A 16,279-nucleotide genomic window follows, 5' to 3' on the forward strand; every position below is an offset into this window, starting at 1 on the left:
TTCCTGACACACCCCACTATGGCCGTGTCATCAGCGAACTTCTGCACATGGCAGGACTCTGAGTTATATTGGAAGTCTGATGTGTACAGGGTGAACAGGACCGGAGAGAGTACGGTCCCCTGCGGCGCTCCTGTGCTGCTGACCACCGTGTCAGACCTACAGTCTCCCAACCGCACATACTGAGGTCTATCTGTCAAGTAGTCCACTATCCAATCCACCATGTGAGAGTCTACTCCCATCTCCGTTAGTTTGTGCCTTAAGATCTTGGGCTGGATGGTGTTAAAGGCACTAGAGAAGTCAAGGAATGTAATCCTCACAGCCCTTCCGAAATGAATGCAAACATTGCATTTGCCTTCCTCACCACTGACCTTAACTGAATCCTGCACAAGGACTCCCAAGTCCCTATGTACAGTACCTCTGATTTTTGAGTTTTCTCTCTGTTTGGAAAATAGTCTAGGCTTTTATTCCTTCTACCAAAGTGACTCCCTGCTTCCTCAACACTACCTGTCCCTCCACCTATCTTTGTAACGTCAGCAAACCTGGCCACAAAGCCATCAATTCTAACGTTGACATAATGTGCCACTTCCTACCACACTCTTCGTTTATTAAGTCCTCCTGCTTATGAATAATTATTTTGTAACTTGTCCTAACCTGCTGTTATTACTTGTGTATTAAAGTAGACAAGTGTAAGGTATTGCAGTTTAGGACCAAACCAGGGTAGGTCTCACACAGAGAATGGTAGGGCACTGAGGAATGTGGTGGATCGGGGAATACAGGTCCATAATTCATTGAGAGTGGCATCACAGGTAGATAGGGTCGTAAAGAAACCTTTTGGCACGTTGGCCTTCATAGATCAAAGTACTGAGTACAGGAGATGGGATGTTATGTTGACAACGGTGAGGCCTGATCTGGAGAATTGTGTGCAGTTCTGGCCACTTACCTATAAGAAAGATGTCAATAAGATTGAAGGAGAAAATTTACGAGGATATTGCCAGGACTTGAGGACCTGAGTTATAGGGAAAGGTTGAATAGGTTAGAACATAGGAGAATGGGGGAGATTTGATAGAGGTAAATTATGAAGGGTGTAGATAGGGTAAATGTGTGCAGGCCTGTTTCTATTGAGTTTTTCGGTGAGTTCATGGGGTAAGGGTGAAAGGTGAAAAGTTTAAGGGGAACATGAGGGGAAACTCAAAGGATTGTGTGAGTGTGGAACGAGCTGCTAGTGCAAGTGGTGCATGCAATATCAATTTCAACAGTTAAGAGAAGTTTGGATAGGTACATGGATGGTAGGGGTATGGAGACCTATGGTCCAGGTGCAGGTAGGTAGGAGTCGGCAGATTAATAGTTTGGTATGGACTAGATGGTCTGAAGGGTCTGTTTCTGGCACTGTAGTGTTCTATGACTCTGTGATTCTATTTAGAATCTGTAGTAGCTCTAGTACTTGTGCTAATATAGTGAATGAGTTGTTTTGATTTCACTTGGTTGAAGTCCTTCACAAAGTTCTTGTTATCCGAGGGTTGGGCACTCAGACTGCCTGCGGACAACAGCAAAGACAGACGTAGTGTCAGCTCTCTCCTCTGTACTCAATGCATCCCACCAAAATTAACTAAATATGCCCTGTAATGTTCCAAAGGCATCAACATGAGTTAATAATCACACTAAAACATTTAGTTCAAAGTAAATTTATTATCAAAGTACATATGTCAGCATATGAGATTCATTTTCTTGTGGGTATACTCAGCAAATCCAAGAAGCACACTAGAATCAATGAAAGACCACAACAGGACGGACAAACAACCAGTGTGCAAAAGACAGCAAACTGTGCAAATACAAAAAAAAAAATTATAAATAAACTATCAAGAACATGAGGTGAAGCTGTAGGTTGTGGGAATGGTTCAGTGATGGGGTGTGTGAAGTTATCCCCTCTGGTTCAGGATCCTGATGGTTGAGGGGTGATAACTGATCCTGAACCTGGTGGTGTGGAACCTGATGGTTGAGGGGTAATAACTGATCCTGAATCTGGTGGTGTGGGACCTGATGGTTGAGGGGTAATAACTGATCCTGAACCTGGTGGTGTGGGACCTGATGGTTGAGGGGTAATAACTGATCCTGAACCTGGTGGTGTGGGACCTGATGGTTGAGGGGTGATAGCTGATCCTGAACCTGGTAGTGTGGGACCTGATGGTTGAGGGGTAATAACTGATCCTGAACCTGGTGGTGTGGGACCTGATGGTTGAGGGGTGATTACTGATCCTGAACCTGGTGGTGTGGGACCTGATGGTTGAGGGGTGATAACTGATCCTGAACCTGGTGGTGTGGGACCTAATGGTTGAGGGGTGATAACTGATCCTGAACCTGGTGGTGTGGGACCTCAGGCTCTTGTACCTCCTTCCTGATGGCAGCATGTCCTGCATGGTGGGGTTCCGTGATGATGGATGCTACCTTCCTGCGACAGCTCTCCGTGTAGATGTGCTCAGTGATGTGGAGGGCTTTACCCGTGATGTACTGGGCCAAATCCACTATTATTTATAGGATTTTCCGTTCAAGAGCATGAATGTTTCCATTCCTGACTGTGATGCAGCCAGTCAGCATACTTTCTCCCACACATCTATAGAAGTTCGACAAAGTTTTAGATGTCATGCCAAATCTTCACAAACTTCTAATGAAGTAGAGATGCTGCACAATGGCATTTATGTGCTGGACCCAAGACAGATTCTCTGAAATGATAACACCAAGAAATTTAAAGTTTTAATACCTGAAAGATACTTCCATTGAAAGTTAAGCAGAACTGCAAATGATTTCCAAATACAGGTACAGTTCTTACAAACTAAAAGATAAGTTGCAGACTAAAGAGTTGTCCATTGAAGAAACCAAAGGTTGAGCAATGAATTCTCATTCTTCTTTCTGTCATTCTGTTTGTCATTCCTCACAAAATCCAAACAGTGATACATTTGCTACTTGTCGGCATTGTCTGAATGTAATATTTGTCAGGTAACTTTCTCAGGCCAGGTGAATGCAATGTTTAATTAGATTAAATCTGATCCCATTGTTCCTCTTGTTAAACTTGGTCTCTTTGTTTACTTTTTTACAACAAGCAGCTGAGCAAAGAATGTTAGAATCAGAATCAGGTTTAATATCACTGGCATATGTGGTGAAATTTATTGGCTTTGGTGCAGCAATACAATGCAATGCATAATAATAGAGAAAAATGTGAATTACAGTAAGTATATATTGAAAAAGTTAAATAAGTAATGGGTCCATTCAGAAAACTGATGGCAGAGGGGAAGAAACTGTTGCTGAATCATTGAGTGTGTGTCTTTATGCTTCTATACCTTCCTAATGGTAGCAATGAGAAGAGGGCATGTCCTGGGTGATGGGGTCCTTACTGATAAATGTCGCCTTTTTGAGGCATCACTCCTCCAAGATGTTTTGGCTGCTGGGGAGGCTGGTGCCCATGATGGAGCTGACTGAGTTTACAACTCTCTGCAGCTTAGTATGATCCTGTGCAGTAGCTCCCCACCACACACCTCCAACCATACTGATGCAGTCCATTTGAATGCTCTCCATGGTACATACGTAGAAATTTGCGAATGCTTTTGATGACATAACAGAATCTCCTCAAACTCCTAATGAAATATAGCCGCTGTTGCGCCTTCTTTGTGGCTGTTGGTTATGTAAGATCATAAGGAGCAGAATTAGGCCATTTGGCCCATTGAGTCGGCTCCGCCATTTCATCATGGCTGATCCATTTTCTCTCTCAGCCCCAATCTCCTGCCTTCTCACCTTATCCCTTCATCCCCTGACTAATCAAGAATCTATCAACCTCTGCCCTAAACATACTTAAAGTCTTGGCCTCCACAGCTGCCTGTGGCAAAGAATTCCACAGATTCACCACTCTCTGGCTAAAGAAATTCCTCCTCATCTCCATTCTAAATGGATGTCCTATTCTGAGACTGTGTCCTCTGGTCTTAGACTCTCCCACCACAGGAAACATCCTGTCCACATCCACTCTATCAAGGCCTTTCACCATTTGATAGATTTCAATGAGGTCACCCCTCATTTTTCTGAATTCCAGTGAATACAGGTGCAGAGCCATCAAACGTTCTTCATACAACATGCCATTCACTCCTGGAATCATTTTTGTGAAACTTCTCTGAACCCTCTTGAGTTTCAACACATCCTTTCTAAGATAAGAGGCCCAAACCTGCTCACAATACTCCAAGTGAGGCCTCACCAGTGTTGCTGACCACGGCCTATGTTATCATGTGCTTTCAAGTACCCTGAAACCACATCCTTAGCAATCGACACCAACATCTTCCCAACCACTGAGGTCAGACTAACTGGCCTGTAGTTTCCTTTCTTCTGCCTCTCTCCCTTCTTGAAGAGTGGAGTAACATTTGGAATTTTCCAAACTTGTAGAACCATTACAGAATCTAGTGATTCTTGAAAGATCATTACTAATGCCTCTGCAATCTCTTCAGCCACCTCTTTCAGAACCCTGGGGTGTACACCATTTGGTCCAGGTGACTTATTTACATTCAGACCTTTCAGTTTCCCAAGAACCTTCTCTCTAGTTATGGTAACTTCACACACTTCATGCCCCCGACACCTGGACTATCCACCATATTGCTGGTGTTTTCCACAGTAAAGGCTGATACAAAATACTTTTTCAGTTCATCCACCATTATTAGCTCTCCAACATTGTTTTCCAGTGGTTCGATATCCACTCTCGCCTCTTTTAAACTTTATGTATCTGAAGAAACTTTTGTTATCCCCTGTAATATTATTAGCTAGCTTACTTTCTTATTCCATCTTTACCTTCTTAATGACTTTTTTTAGTTGCCTTCTCTAACTTCCCACTAACTTTTGCTCTATTGCATGCCTTCTCTTTCGCATTTATGTTGGCTTTGACTTCTCTTGTTAGTCACAGTTGTGTCATCTTTCCTTTAGAATACTTCTTCCTCTTTGGGATGTATATATCCTGTGCCTTCCATATTGTTTTCAGAAATCCCAGCCATTACTGCTCTGCCGTCATCCCTGCCAGTGTTCTTTTCCAATCAATTCTGGCCAGCTCCTCTCTCATGCCTCTGTAATTCCCTTTACTCCACTGTAATACTGAAACATCTGACTTTAGCTTCTTCTCAAATTTTTGGAAAGACACTACTGTAAGAGAAAGCCAAGATTAGCAATAAACCCTTTGCGCTCTCCATCACATTATTAGAGTAGAACAGGGCAGGCAGCTACTTGATAGAAATTGTCTCAAAACTTTTGCTGTATTCATACAATTACCGATTCCACAAAGTGTACATGTATGTGGGTATATTTATTAGTAACAATTCCCTATCAATTTTGTCCAAGCATGAAAAACTATCATAGAAAATAATCAGGATGATAGAAAAATGGAGGGCAGTGGAGAAGGGAAGGGCAAGGGTTCCCAAGCATGGGTCACGGACCCTCGGTTAATGGTTGAGACCCTCTAGGTTAGACTAGTGCACACAGAATATTAAACCTCAAACCGCAGAGTCCTTGAAGCACTCTAGGAATGATCAGTTTAGTTCAATTCAGTTCCATTTAGCACTGAGTCGTTCAATGACTGCAGGCCACACAGCCAGCCTGCCCCGAATAAAATTGCGCAAAGTAGCAAAGGTATGAGTAACCAGAAACACATCCTGACATGAACTACAGAGTCCTCTACAAATGGGTCCAATCCACAAACCTTGCCCAGGACCCAAGACTCCCTCACCTTCCTCTGGCAGCAGCAGGCGAGAGGGAGAGACACCGATCAAATGCAGGCAGATAACTCTGAACGCCTGCTCGCCTTCAGCTCTCATCCTTACTGATTTCCATCTTGCCCGACATTTTAATCGGCGAGATCTGCAAGAAATAAAACTGATTGTGGATTCACGCTCCACCATTAGAACAGCCATTCTGTTCTCAACCATGCTGAATCCCCTCGAAGACAGTAAAAGCACCAGATCGCTCATTTGCCCCAAAAACACTTCATCAAAATGTAAATTACAGGCTCCGGTCGCACTCAGGTTAGTAGTAGAAGTATATTGAAATGAAGAAGCATTAGGAGTTTTGTGAACTGTCTGCAGGACGTCACCATGAGTCGCGTTGGTCTCTGGCGCCATCTTATAGAACATAGAACATAGAATAGTACAGCACATTACAGGCCCTTCAGCCCACAATGTTGTGCCGACCCTCAAACACTGCCTCACATATAAACCCCCACCTTAAATTCCTCCATATACCTGTCTAGTAGTCTCTTAAACTTCACTAGTGTATCTGCCTCCACCACTGACTCAGGCAGTGCATTCCATGCACCAACCACTCTCTGAGTAAAAAACCTTCCTCTAATATCCCCCTTGAACTTCCCTCCCCTTAACTTAAAGCCATGTCCTCTTGTACTGAGCAGTGGTGCCCTGGGGAAGAGGCGCTAGCTGTCCACTCTATCTATTCCTCTTAATATCTTGTACACCTCTATCATGTCTCCTCTCATCCTCCTTCTCTCCAAAGAGTAAAGCCCTAGCTCCCTTAATCTCCGATCATAATCCATACTCTCTAAGCCAGGCAGCATCCTGGTAAATCTCCTCTGTACCCTTTCCAATGCTTCCACATCCTTCCTATACTGAGGCGACCAGAACTGGACACAGTACTCCAAGTGTGGCCTAACTAGAGTTTTATACAGCTGCATCATTACATCGCGTCTCTTAAACTCTATCCCTCGACTTATGAAAGCTAACACCCCATAAGCTTTCTTAACTACCCTATCTACCTGTGAGGCAACTTTGAGGGATCTGTTGACATGTACCCCCAGATCCCTCTGCCCCTCCACACTGCCAAGTATCCTTATCAGAACCTTTTTTTATATATAAGGTAGGCAAACCCGGATTGTTTAGCAGAATTGGGGAGAGAGTGGAAAGTTGTACAAATGCAAGCACGTTAGTAATCTGCGTTATAGCGAAGGTGCATTAAGTGCAACCAGAGCACAGAAGGAGTGTAATAATGCGAAGAGAGTGATGATCTGCATGAGCGAGCTCTAAACTACGCCTCTCCTTTCCGTTGCAGGCACCAAGTCACAAGTACGGTGGGCACAGCAGTCACGTGACCAACGTTGCCTTTCTCCATGACAACACCCGTCTGATCTCCATCGGCGGGAAGGACACCAGTGTCATTCAGTGGAGCGTTGTCTAGGTTACAGCACTTTATCCGGAGACGCATTCCAGCTGTATGGGTTGGGAGATGCCAGGGCACTATCAAAATAGCTCCTCTCCTGGGTGCCCCATCAAGCTACTGTTATGCTAAACTGTTTCTTTTTTTATCGGGAAGATGTGGGGCTCCCGTTCCCTCGCATTTATTGTCCACACCTGCACTGAGCTCTTCCAGACGCTTCGCCTTTGGAAGAGCATTTTTCTAACTAAACTTGACAAGCAATCCCAATGCTCCATCTGAAAGCCACCCCCTCCCGCCACCAAAGCTGTGCTGTTTGCCTCTGCCTCTGCCGCAGTGTCCTTTTGCTGGAATCGTGCATGCTGCTGAAGTCCAGGACCTTATGGCATATGTGGGGAGCCAACTCCCATCATTAATCAACAAGTTCATTTAAGGAGTTTGGGGGGAAATTGGAGAGCGTAGAGAATCAGAGAGGGTGAAAGAGTTGTATCACTGCCCTACACCCTCCTGATGTTCGTTCCAATAAACTAGCTGTCTTGAAGGGGATATTTTTTAAAAATCTCATTGTTAGCCCCGTTGGATTTGTTTTTTTGTAGTCTCCAACCCATTCCACTTTTGCTCCCCTCGATGTCCAGACCAGGTTTTCCCTTCTGCACCATTATCACACAGGGAGAGCCAAATTGCTTGGTGACCATTTCTCTTCCCTGGCTTAGTAACCTCCAGCAAGAAAGCTGTGGTTGTCGTGTTGGTCGACTGGCTGGGGATATTTGTTTTTGTGTGGTTCCTGGGAATCTTTCCAGATGGTCCCAGCGAGGAAGTTGAACCAGAACCATTATTTTCATTGGCTTAAGCTAAACTTTTATAAAGTTAAAATCGTCAAGGTTTCCAACAGTACTTTGCACGATTTCAAAGCTAATTGGACGTTTTTACACAGTTCCCACAAAATGACAGATCTAAAGCATCATGTTCGATTATCATACATAGAGGTTTTAAGGGAGAGGTTTAGTTGTAAGTTAAGATGTTTTAGGTGCAAATTATTTTGGGTTCTTGGTTTACAAACAATTTGAAAATTTATATTCTGTAAGATATTTGCAGATAATCCTCCAAATGGTGACGGTGTGCCTCTCGTCCCTTAGGCTTGTAGAGGAGGTCCTGCCAGTGTTCCCTTTATAGTCTGTTTTTGTTTGCCAGCTCATTTTTTGTACGTTACGGTATACCTCAGGGCATTCCATTTAACTGAGGTTGTGACTTGGGTCCTCGAATCCTAGTACTTCAAGTTGCAAAATTGGATTTGATTAGACTGGTGCACTGTGGGCTAACATCATTCACCACACAACTCACTGCCTGTTACGCTGCTGGTGTTTGGGGCAGCAATGAGGGTCCTGCAACCCTGGCAGTGTTCAGGGCTTCCTTCATCGTATCAGTAGCTTCCTCTCGGTTTTCACTACTGTCAGTCATGCAAGTCCCGGGTGGAGACTCAGGAATACCATCACACTCAGATGTAGAAGGATTCTTCATTGCTGTTTCTGTAACAATTTTGTTTGACTAGTCAGGGTTGTTAGCCCTGAGCTGAACCCCTGAACCTGGAGGACTTGTGGATCTCTCTTAGTCTGGCCTCTACCCTTTGACCTGTTTGGCATGGGTGACCTCACCAAGAGCCAAAGCATAAACCCTGACTCTAGCCAACGTAGCTCTCCGGGTCATTGAGGCACGCAAGCCTCCAAACCGTGACAAGGTTGTGGTCCTCTTGGGAGATTGACCACACAAAGTGAGAGATTATTGACAGAGGGATCTGTTACCCTTACCTTTCTTGACTTGAATTGCAAACCATCTGATCAGTTTCCAGAGGCAATTCAAAATGAGCTCATCAGAATTGAAAGCAGATGGGCAGTTAACATGTCTATGCCCGTACCAGCCCTGTTCTGAAAGGAAACTTTCTTCATAGAAAATTCAGGTAGACATTTGGGGCCAGCAGGTTCAATGGAAAGTGTTAAACACCTGGTGGCAGAGGCAGACCGCAGAAGAGGGGTGGGAGAGGGGATTTGTTAACTCCAGCTCTCAGCCAATCATAATCTTCCTGTAATTGACAAAATTTGGGTGTTCAACAAGTGTATGCAACTTCCAAAGTCCAAAAGAGTGTTAGAAAGCATCACAGTCACCTGACGTAATGACCAAAAGCAGGGAATGGTATTTTAATTTAATTTCCTAATTCTCAGAAGGTTGTGAGAAAGGGAATTTAAAATCTCCTGATCCTGCCTTCTAAAAGCAAAGTTTACAGTGTAGGAGGAGGAGATGTCTGTGCTGGGTATATATTACAAAACCATTTCTGATACCCTACTTTGTCCCCGGCCCCGTCACTTTCTTCGTTTCAAGAAACCAATCAATTCAACCTTAAACGTACGAGCATATCACTACTTCTGGCGAGCACCCTGTGTTGCAACAGCCCAATCACAAATCATCCCAATCTTGATCCCAAGCTGAATTTTTTAACATGAAGAGCTCCAAGAAGTTCTAGCACCCTTGTTATTTTTCTACATAACTATTGTTTTACGTAAAGCTAAGATTTAAGAAATATATTTCTTGATTAATGAACACAAAGAAGTTTACTTGATTCATTTAGAAGATCTAGATGTGTGTATTTTCTCAGGTGGATGGTATGAAATTTATAAGATAATTATTTTGTCTAACATTAAGAATGAATATTAGTATGAAATGCCTTCATCGGCAACTTCAAAGAGTTTTGCACTTCAGCTAACAGGTAAAGGAGTTTGATACTCCATGTTCCTGGTATCACGGGGCACTGAAAACAGGAGTACTGGTAGACCATTTATCCATTCGAGCTTCTCTTGCAATCAGTCTGATGATCCCAACTCAGATATACCTTTCTCCCCAGTCTCCCTTGGTCTCCTTAACCCTGAGAGCTCCTTGAATTCCTCCTTGAATAAATTTAAGGATTGTTTTCAACTGCAGTAGAGAATTTCACAAGTTCTCCACTCTTGGGAGAAGAAATTTGTCCCCTCCCCTTGTTCTTAAAAGACATCACTTATCCTTAGTCCATGAGCCTTGCTCCTGGGCTCCCTGACCATTGGGAACATCTCCTCTCCATTAGATGCTGCCTGACCTGCTGAGTTCCTCCAGCGTTTTGTGTGTGTTGCTCTGGATTTCCAGCATCTGCAGAATCCCTTGCGATTGGGAACATCCCTACTGTATCTGACATGTCCGGTCCTGTTGGACTGTAGGTTTCCATCAGCTCTCTTCCCATTCATCTTGTGGCAGATGCAATCTCTCTTTAGATGTGACATCTGATATCTCAGAGACTGGGTTGAATCAGTTAGTAGTTGGAATAAGAAGGGGGCCGATATATACCAGCGCTGTCCGAGCAAACATCCTCCTTCCAAGTTGAATATGCATGCCACAGAACTCTGTTTACAACCAAACTGTTAGGTTAAAGCAAACCAAATGGACTTCACTCAGAGGATGGAGGGAGTGTGGCAAGAGCTTCATCGGAAGTGGTGGAGGTGGGTTCAATTTCAACATTTAAGAGAAGTTTGGATAAGTACTTGGATGGGAAGGGTATGGAGGGCTATGGTCCAGGTGCATGTTGATGGAACTGGGCAGAAAAAACAGTTCAGCATGGACTAGATGGGTTGAAGGGCCTGTTTCTGTACTGTAGTGCTCTATGACTCTATTACTCTTGCCAATCATAAACGCAAGATATTCTGCAGATGCTGGAAATCCAGATTAGCATGCAATGTGCACAAAAGACTGGAAAAACTCAGCAAGTCAGGCAGCACCTACAGAGAAGAATAAAGATTCAACATTTCGGGACGCATCAAGATTTATCAATGTTCTGAAGAAGGGTCTCTGCCCAAAACAACAACTGTACATTCCTCTCTATTGATGCTGCCTGATCTGCTGAGTTACTCCAGCATTTTGTGAGTGTAACTCTTGCCAGTGCAAGTCTTGTAATAGTTAAACACCTCAAGTGAATGCCTCCTCTTCTGTCCCTCTGTACACTGCCTCGCACTACCTCAAACCAAAATACAAGTCGAAAGTGCAGTCTGTGGGCCGCCAATCTATTTTGGGAGAATTTGACATTTGAAATGCGTTCACGGCAAGCTCACTGACTGGTGCAAGCAGACCGGTGAACCTACCCTGAGCTAGGAGATGGTGGGTGGAGACAGGTTGCGGGGTAGGGGACCTGGAGATGTCTTGTAGTGGATTAGCTCATCCAGTGGCGTATCCAAGTCTGGAGTAGAGGTTTCCAGAGGGAATTCCCAAATTTCCTGGACCTCAGGATTCTCAGGATGTTCCAAAATGCTTTGCAGGTGCATGTTGTGTTACGGAGTCGCTCAATGTGGAAATCTGAGTCTATACTGACCATCAGTCAACTATGCCAATTCCACATATCCCGTAACCACAATCTCAGCTAGACGTACTACTAGGGGCATTTTCTAGCAGCCAATTAAACTACCAACCCGTGCTTCTTTAGGATGTGAGAGGAAGCCACGGTACTTGGGGGAAATCCCATCTGGTCACAGAGAAGGATGTAAAAACAAAACTCCACACACGGAAGCCAGGACACTGGAACTGTGAGGAAGCCCTTGGACTGCTACCCCACCCTCAATAGGCGACACTGCAGGTAACACCCGTAGTACGTATCTCCGCAAACTCATCAGGATTCGTTTTGTGACTGCTGGCAGCAGCGGTTAGCGTGAGGCTGATACAGCTCCAGCGGCATGGGTTCAATTCCTGCCACTGCCTGTGAGGAGTTTGCATGTTCTGCCCCCTGCCCCCTCCTCACCGGGTTTCCTCCAGGTGCTCACACATTCCAAAGTTGTACGGGGTAGAGTCATAGGAAATACAGCACAGAAATAGGCCCTTCGGCCCTTCTAATTCATGCTGAACTACTTAAACCGCCACGCCCACAACCTACACCGAGACCATAGCCAGTCGCTATGTTAATTGGTCACATTGGTGTAACTAGGTACCATGGGCTCGTTGAGCCGGAAAGGCCTACAGCCGTACATTATCTCTAAATAATACAAACAAATAAATCAGCTAGGGCAGCTCCCTAATGGCTAATGTTTACATGAAGCCTCTATTTAAGATCTCAAGTGCCTTAGGAGGGACTCCTGATGATCATTAGAATCTCAGCTTTTGGTAGGATTGGCCGGAGCCTGGTTTCTATTGGAGAAGGTGACTAGTGACCCATGTGTTTAGAAAGTGCACTTATCATGGAGTTATGATTTCACTAGAATATCTCCAGTCTTGGCAGGCACAGCCTTGCCTTTGTTCTGCAGTTCACTGACAGAATTATTTTAGCTGCATTCCAGTCAAGTGTATAATTAAAATAGCTCAGGACTGGAACTAATGCGAAGCTTTCTGACGGGAAATCTTCTCGCTTGCTGGCGGTGGGTAAAGCCGCTGCCTCTTAGCGCCGGTGGTATTGCTCTTAATGCATGGGCGGGTGGTAGAATCTGGAGGAATAGATGGGATTGTGGGGAAGAATTTTAAAAAGTTAGAATAATACAGGATTAATGGGTGGCCAATGGTTTGCATGGACTTGATGGCCTGAAGGACCTGTTTCTGTACTGCATCTCACTGATTTTACAAATGCCACCTCATAGAAATGTGGACACACTCCCAAGCAGGCGTGAATCCACAACAACAGAGTACCCTCAAACGTCAGTGAAGCTTGGCCTCGTCTGGGGATTTGGGTGAAGATGATGCCACGTTTTCTCCAGTATCTTTGTGTGAGGCATGTAAGCCCAAGAGCTGTGTGTTGATAGGCTGGTTGACTGGGGGAGTGGAGTTCAACCAACTCTGATCCTGTAGGGTTCATCTCAATAGCCAAGGGTTGGGTCCAATGGGAACCCATAAAAGCCATTTGAAAGCTTGCATCATAACATAATTAGGACTGTCTGACTATCATTGGGCTATGATATTTATACATTAACCTTGCTAAACCATCCCAAGGTCCTTTATAGGAACACGTACATAGAACATAACAGCACAGTACAGACCATTTGGCCTTTTAACATACTCTAAAATCAATCTAACCCATCCCTTCCACTTCCAAAATAAAATTTGATCAGGAGTTAATGGATTAAACTGGATCAATAAGGTTTGGAAGAGAGAGAGATTCAAGGAGGAAACTTCAGAGCTCTGGGCCTGGTCAGCTGAAGGCATTAGAACCAATGATAGATTATCTACAATCTGGCCACCAATGAAGGCATTTAAAGATGAGAACTTTAAGATCTCAGTGTAAATAGGAGGCATCTAATTTCCTTGTGTCAACCTCATGATCATTCCTTTTTCGATTGATTGAACTAATAATGAATACCAAAACCAGAGAGTGGGTAAGAAGAATTCTGATTGGCTGACGTCATTAACCATGAAGCATCTCATTTCGTTTGTCTTAATTTGTCAAACACAAACCATGCAAACAAGGGCATTGTAATGTAATGTAATCTTGCCAAGTGAGACTCTGTGATCTGAAGTTATATTCTAGTGTACCGGTTTTGTGAGTTTGCAGGAAACTCATTGTGAGCTCCAATGTGTTGAAACCCAATGCACATCACTTCTTTCAATGGTGCCTGAATGCTGTATTGGTGTTTTGTTTAATGTGACGTTATTAGTAACTAAGTGGGAATCTATTGCACATCGACGACCATCGCTGTTTGCTTTTCTGCTTCTTTCCTCTCATCGCAAATCCTCATCCCTGTCGAAAATGCTTGAAGTTGGGAATGAAAAGGGATAACTGGAGTAGGCCTGGCATGAGCAGTCATGGATGGGGAGGTATACCTGGAGATTTATTGAATGCTGTCTCCCTAGGGAAAGGGTGTGAGGTTAGCCAGTGCAATAAGCACAAAATCCAGGCGGAAGTATAACATCTGGTGAGACAAGAAAATCGACCGTTGGTTCAGGGGAGGGTGGGAGAAAAGGCATTTCATTGCAGTGAACTTCAACAACCAAACCATTGGGTCAATCAACTTGGTGAATGATCTATTGTTTCAAAAAAAAACTACACAGCGGACAGATCGTAGGATATTTTGAGTTGTTTCCGAGTAATCGGTGTTTTTCAACAAGAAGAAGTCCTATGCAGTTCTTTTTCCTGACGAAGACTGGTTTTCTCTGGCCTGTTGTGTATGTAGTCAAAGGGCAACAGCTGATCCTCCAGAGGTGCCTCTGAACCCTTCTTCTGCTGCTAGGCTCAGAGGAACCCCAGGTGTGAAGAGAAGCTCCTCGCTGAGGTGGTTGGAAGAGTGCCGGGCTCCTCAGTACGGGTAACACATGGAGAAAAAGCTGAGAAAATAGTCTGCCTTTCGTGCGGGAGAGTGGCAAGTGGAAATAGCATCACAGATCTCTGGTTTCATAGCATCGTTTCTGATGGAGTAAAAATCAGACATGACTACACTCAGTGACCACTTTACTAGGTACACCTGTACACTTCGTTAATGCAAATATCTCATCAGCCAATCACGTGGCAGCAACTCGATGCATAAAAGCATGCAGACATGGTCAAGAGGTCCAAGTGGGTCAAGAAGGTGCCGATGAAGGTTCTCGGCCCGAAACGTCAACTATTCTTTTCCTGTCTTGCTGAGTTCCTTCAGCGTGTTGTGTGTATTAAAAGAGATGCAGTTGTTGTTCAGACAGACATCAGAGTGGGGAGGAAATGTGATCGAAGTGACTTGGACCATGGAACGATCGCTGGTTCATGTACCTTCGAGACTGCTGACCTCCTGCGATTTCCATGCAGTACATTCTCTAGAGTTTACAGAAAATGGTGCTAAGAGCAAAAAAAAAACCATCCAGTGAGTGTCAGTTCTGTGGATGAAGATGCCTTGTTGATGAGAGAGGTCGGAGGAGAATGGCCAGACTGGTTCAAGCTGACAGGAACTCAAATAGCCACACTTAACAGCAGTGGTGTGCAGAAGAGATCTCAGAATGCACAGCGTATCAAACCAGGAAGTGATGGGCTACAGCAGCAGAAGACCACACCAGGCTCCACCCCTGTACCCCGTAAAGAGGCCACTGAAGGTATCGCATAGAGTGCTGTAGACTCTGGGACAGATCAGTTGGGGGGACGTGGCAGGTGGGAGCATCGGTGGCGACTTCTCACAAATGGCAGCTGCAGCAATTGCTCAAAGTAAATTTATTATCAAAGCGCGTATATCAATATATATAAGTGCATTTTCTTGCAGGCATACTCAATAAATCCAATATTCATAACAGAATCGATGAAAGGCTGCACCATCTGGGCATTCAGCCAATGTGCAAAAGACAACAAACTGTGCAAAGGAAGAAATAATAATAAATAAATAAGCAATAAATATTGAGAACATAAGATGAAGAGTTCTTGAAAGTGCTTCCAGTAGATTGTGTGAACAGATCAGTGCTGGGGTGAGTGAAGTTATCCCCTTTGGTTCAAGAGCCTGATGGCTGAGGGGCAGTAACTGTAACCTGGTGGAGTGAGTCCTGAGGCTCCTGTACCTTCTACCTGATGGCAGCAGTGAGAGGAGAGCGTGGCCTGGGTGGTGGGGGTTCCTGATGGTGGGTGCTGCTTTCCTGTGACAAGGGCCTTACCCATGATGGACTGGGCCATATCCACAGCTTCTTGCAGGGTTTTCCATTCAAGGTTATTGGTGTTTCCACACCAGGCTGTGATGCAGCCGGTCAATACACTCTCCACTACACATCTATAGAAGTTAGTCAACGTTTTAGATGTCATGCTGAATGTTACAATTATGCCATCAAGCAGGGTAACTAACCTTTCCGATTGGCAGCCTGAGTCTACAGGAATTAAAAGTTATTCCTCAGGACATTATTAGTTGAAAAATGAAATGTCAGATGTGTTTATGAGGGGGTTTTGCACTGATTAAAAAATATAGAAGTGGAGAGGGTGAACCAATTCTTTGACTGTTCAGTCAGCCAACAGAAAGAGTTAATTTCTAATGGGAATAAAAAATACTGCAGATGATGGAGATCTGAAATAAAAACAGGAAATGCTGAAATTGATCACAGAAGTCAAAGGGTTAACATTTAAGGAGCATTTGATGGTTGTGGGGCTGTGCCCACTGGAGTTTAGAAGAATGGGTGGTGG

At 44.3% G+C, this 16,279-nt stretch overlaps 1 protein-coding gene across 2 annotated transcripts in view; it reads left to right on the forward strand.

The window, feature by feature from the left end:
• The window catches only part of eml2 (EMAP like 2), a 142,035-nt gene extending 126,512 nt beyond the window's left edge, over positions 1 to 15,523 (forward strand). For both annotated transcript variants that reach the window (XM_073029375.1, XM_073029376.1), the window contains one exon: positions 7,072 to 15,523. In XM_073029375.1, the coding sequence (XP_072885476.1) occupies positions 7,072 to 7,197 (126 nt within the window). In that variant the 3' untranslated portion in view covers positions 7,198 to 15,523. The remainder of the gene's footprint in view (positions 1 to 7,071) is intronic.
• The last annotated feature ends 756 nt before the right edge of the window (positions 15,524 to 16,279 follow it).

This window comes from Hemitrygon akajei, chromosome 25, assembly GCF_048418815.1.
Source record: "Hemitrygon akajei chromosome 25, sHemAka1.3, whole genome shotgun sequence".
Lineage (NCBI taxonomy): Eukaryota > Metazoa > Chordata > Chondrichthyes > Myliobatiformes > Dasyatidae > Hemitrygon > Hemitrygon akajei.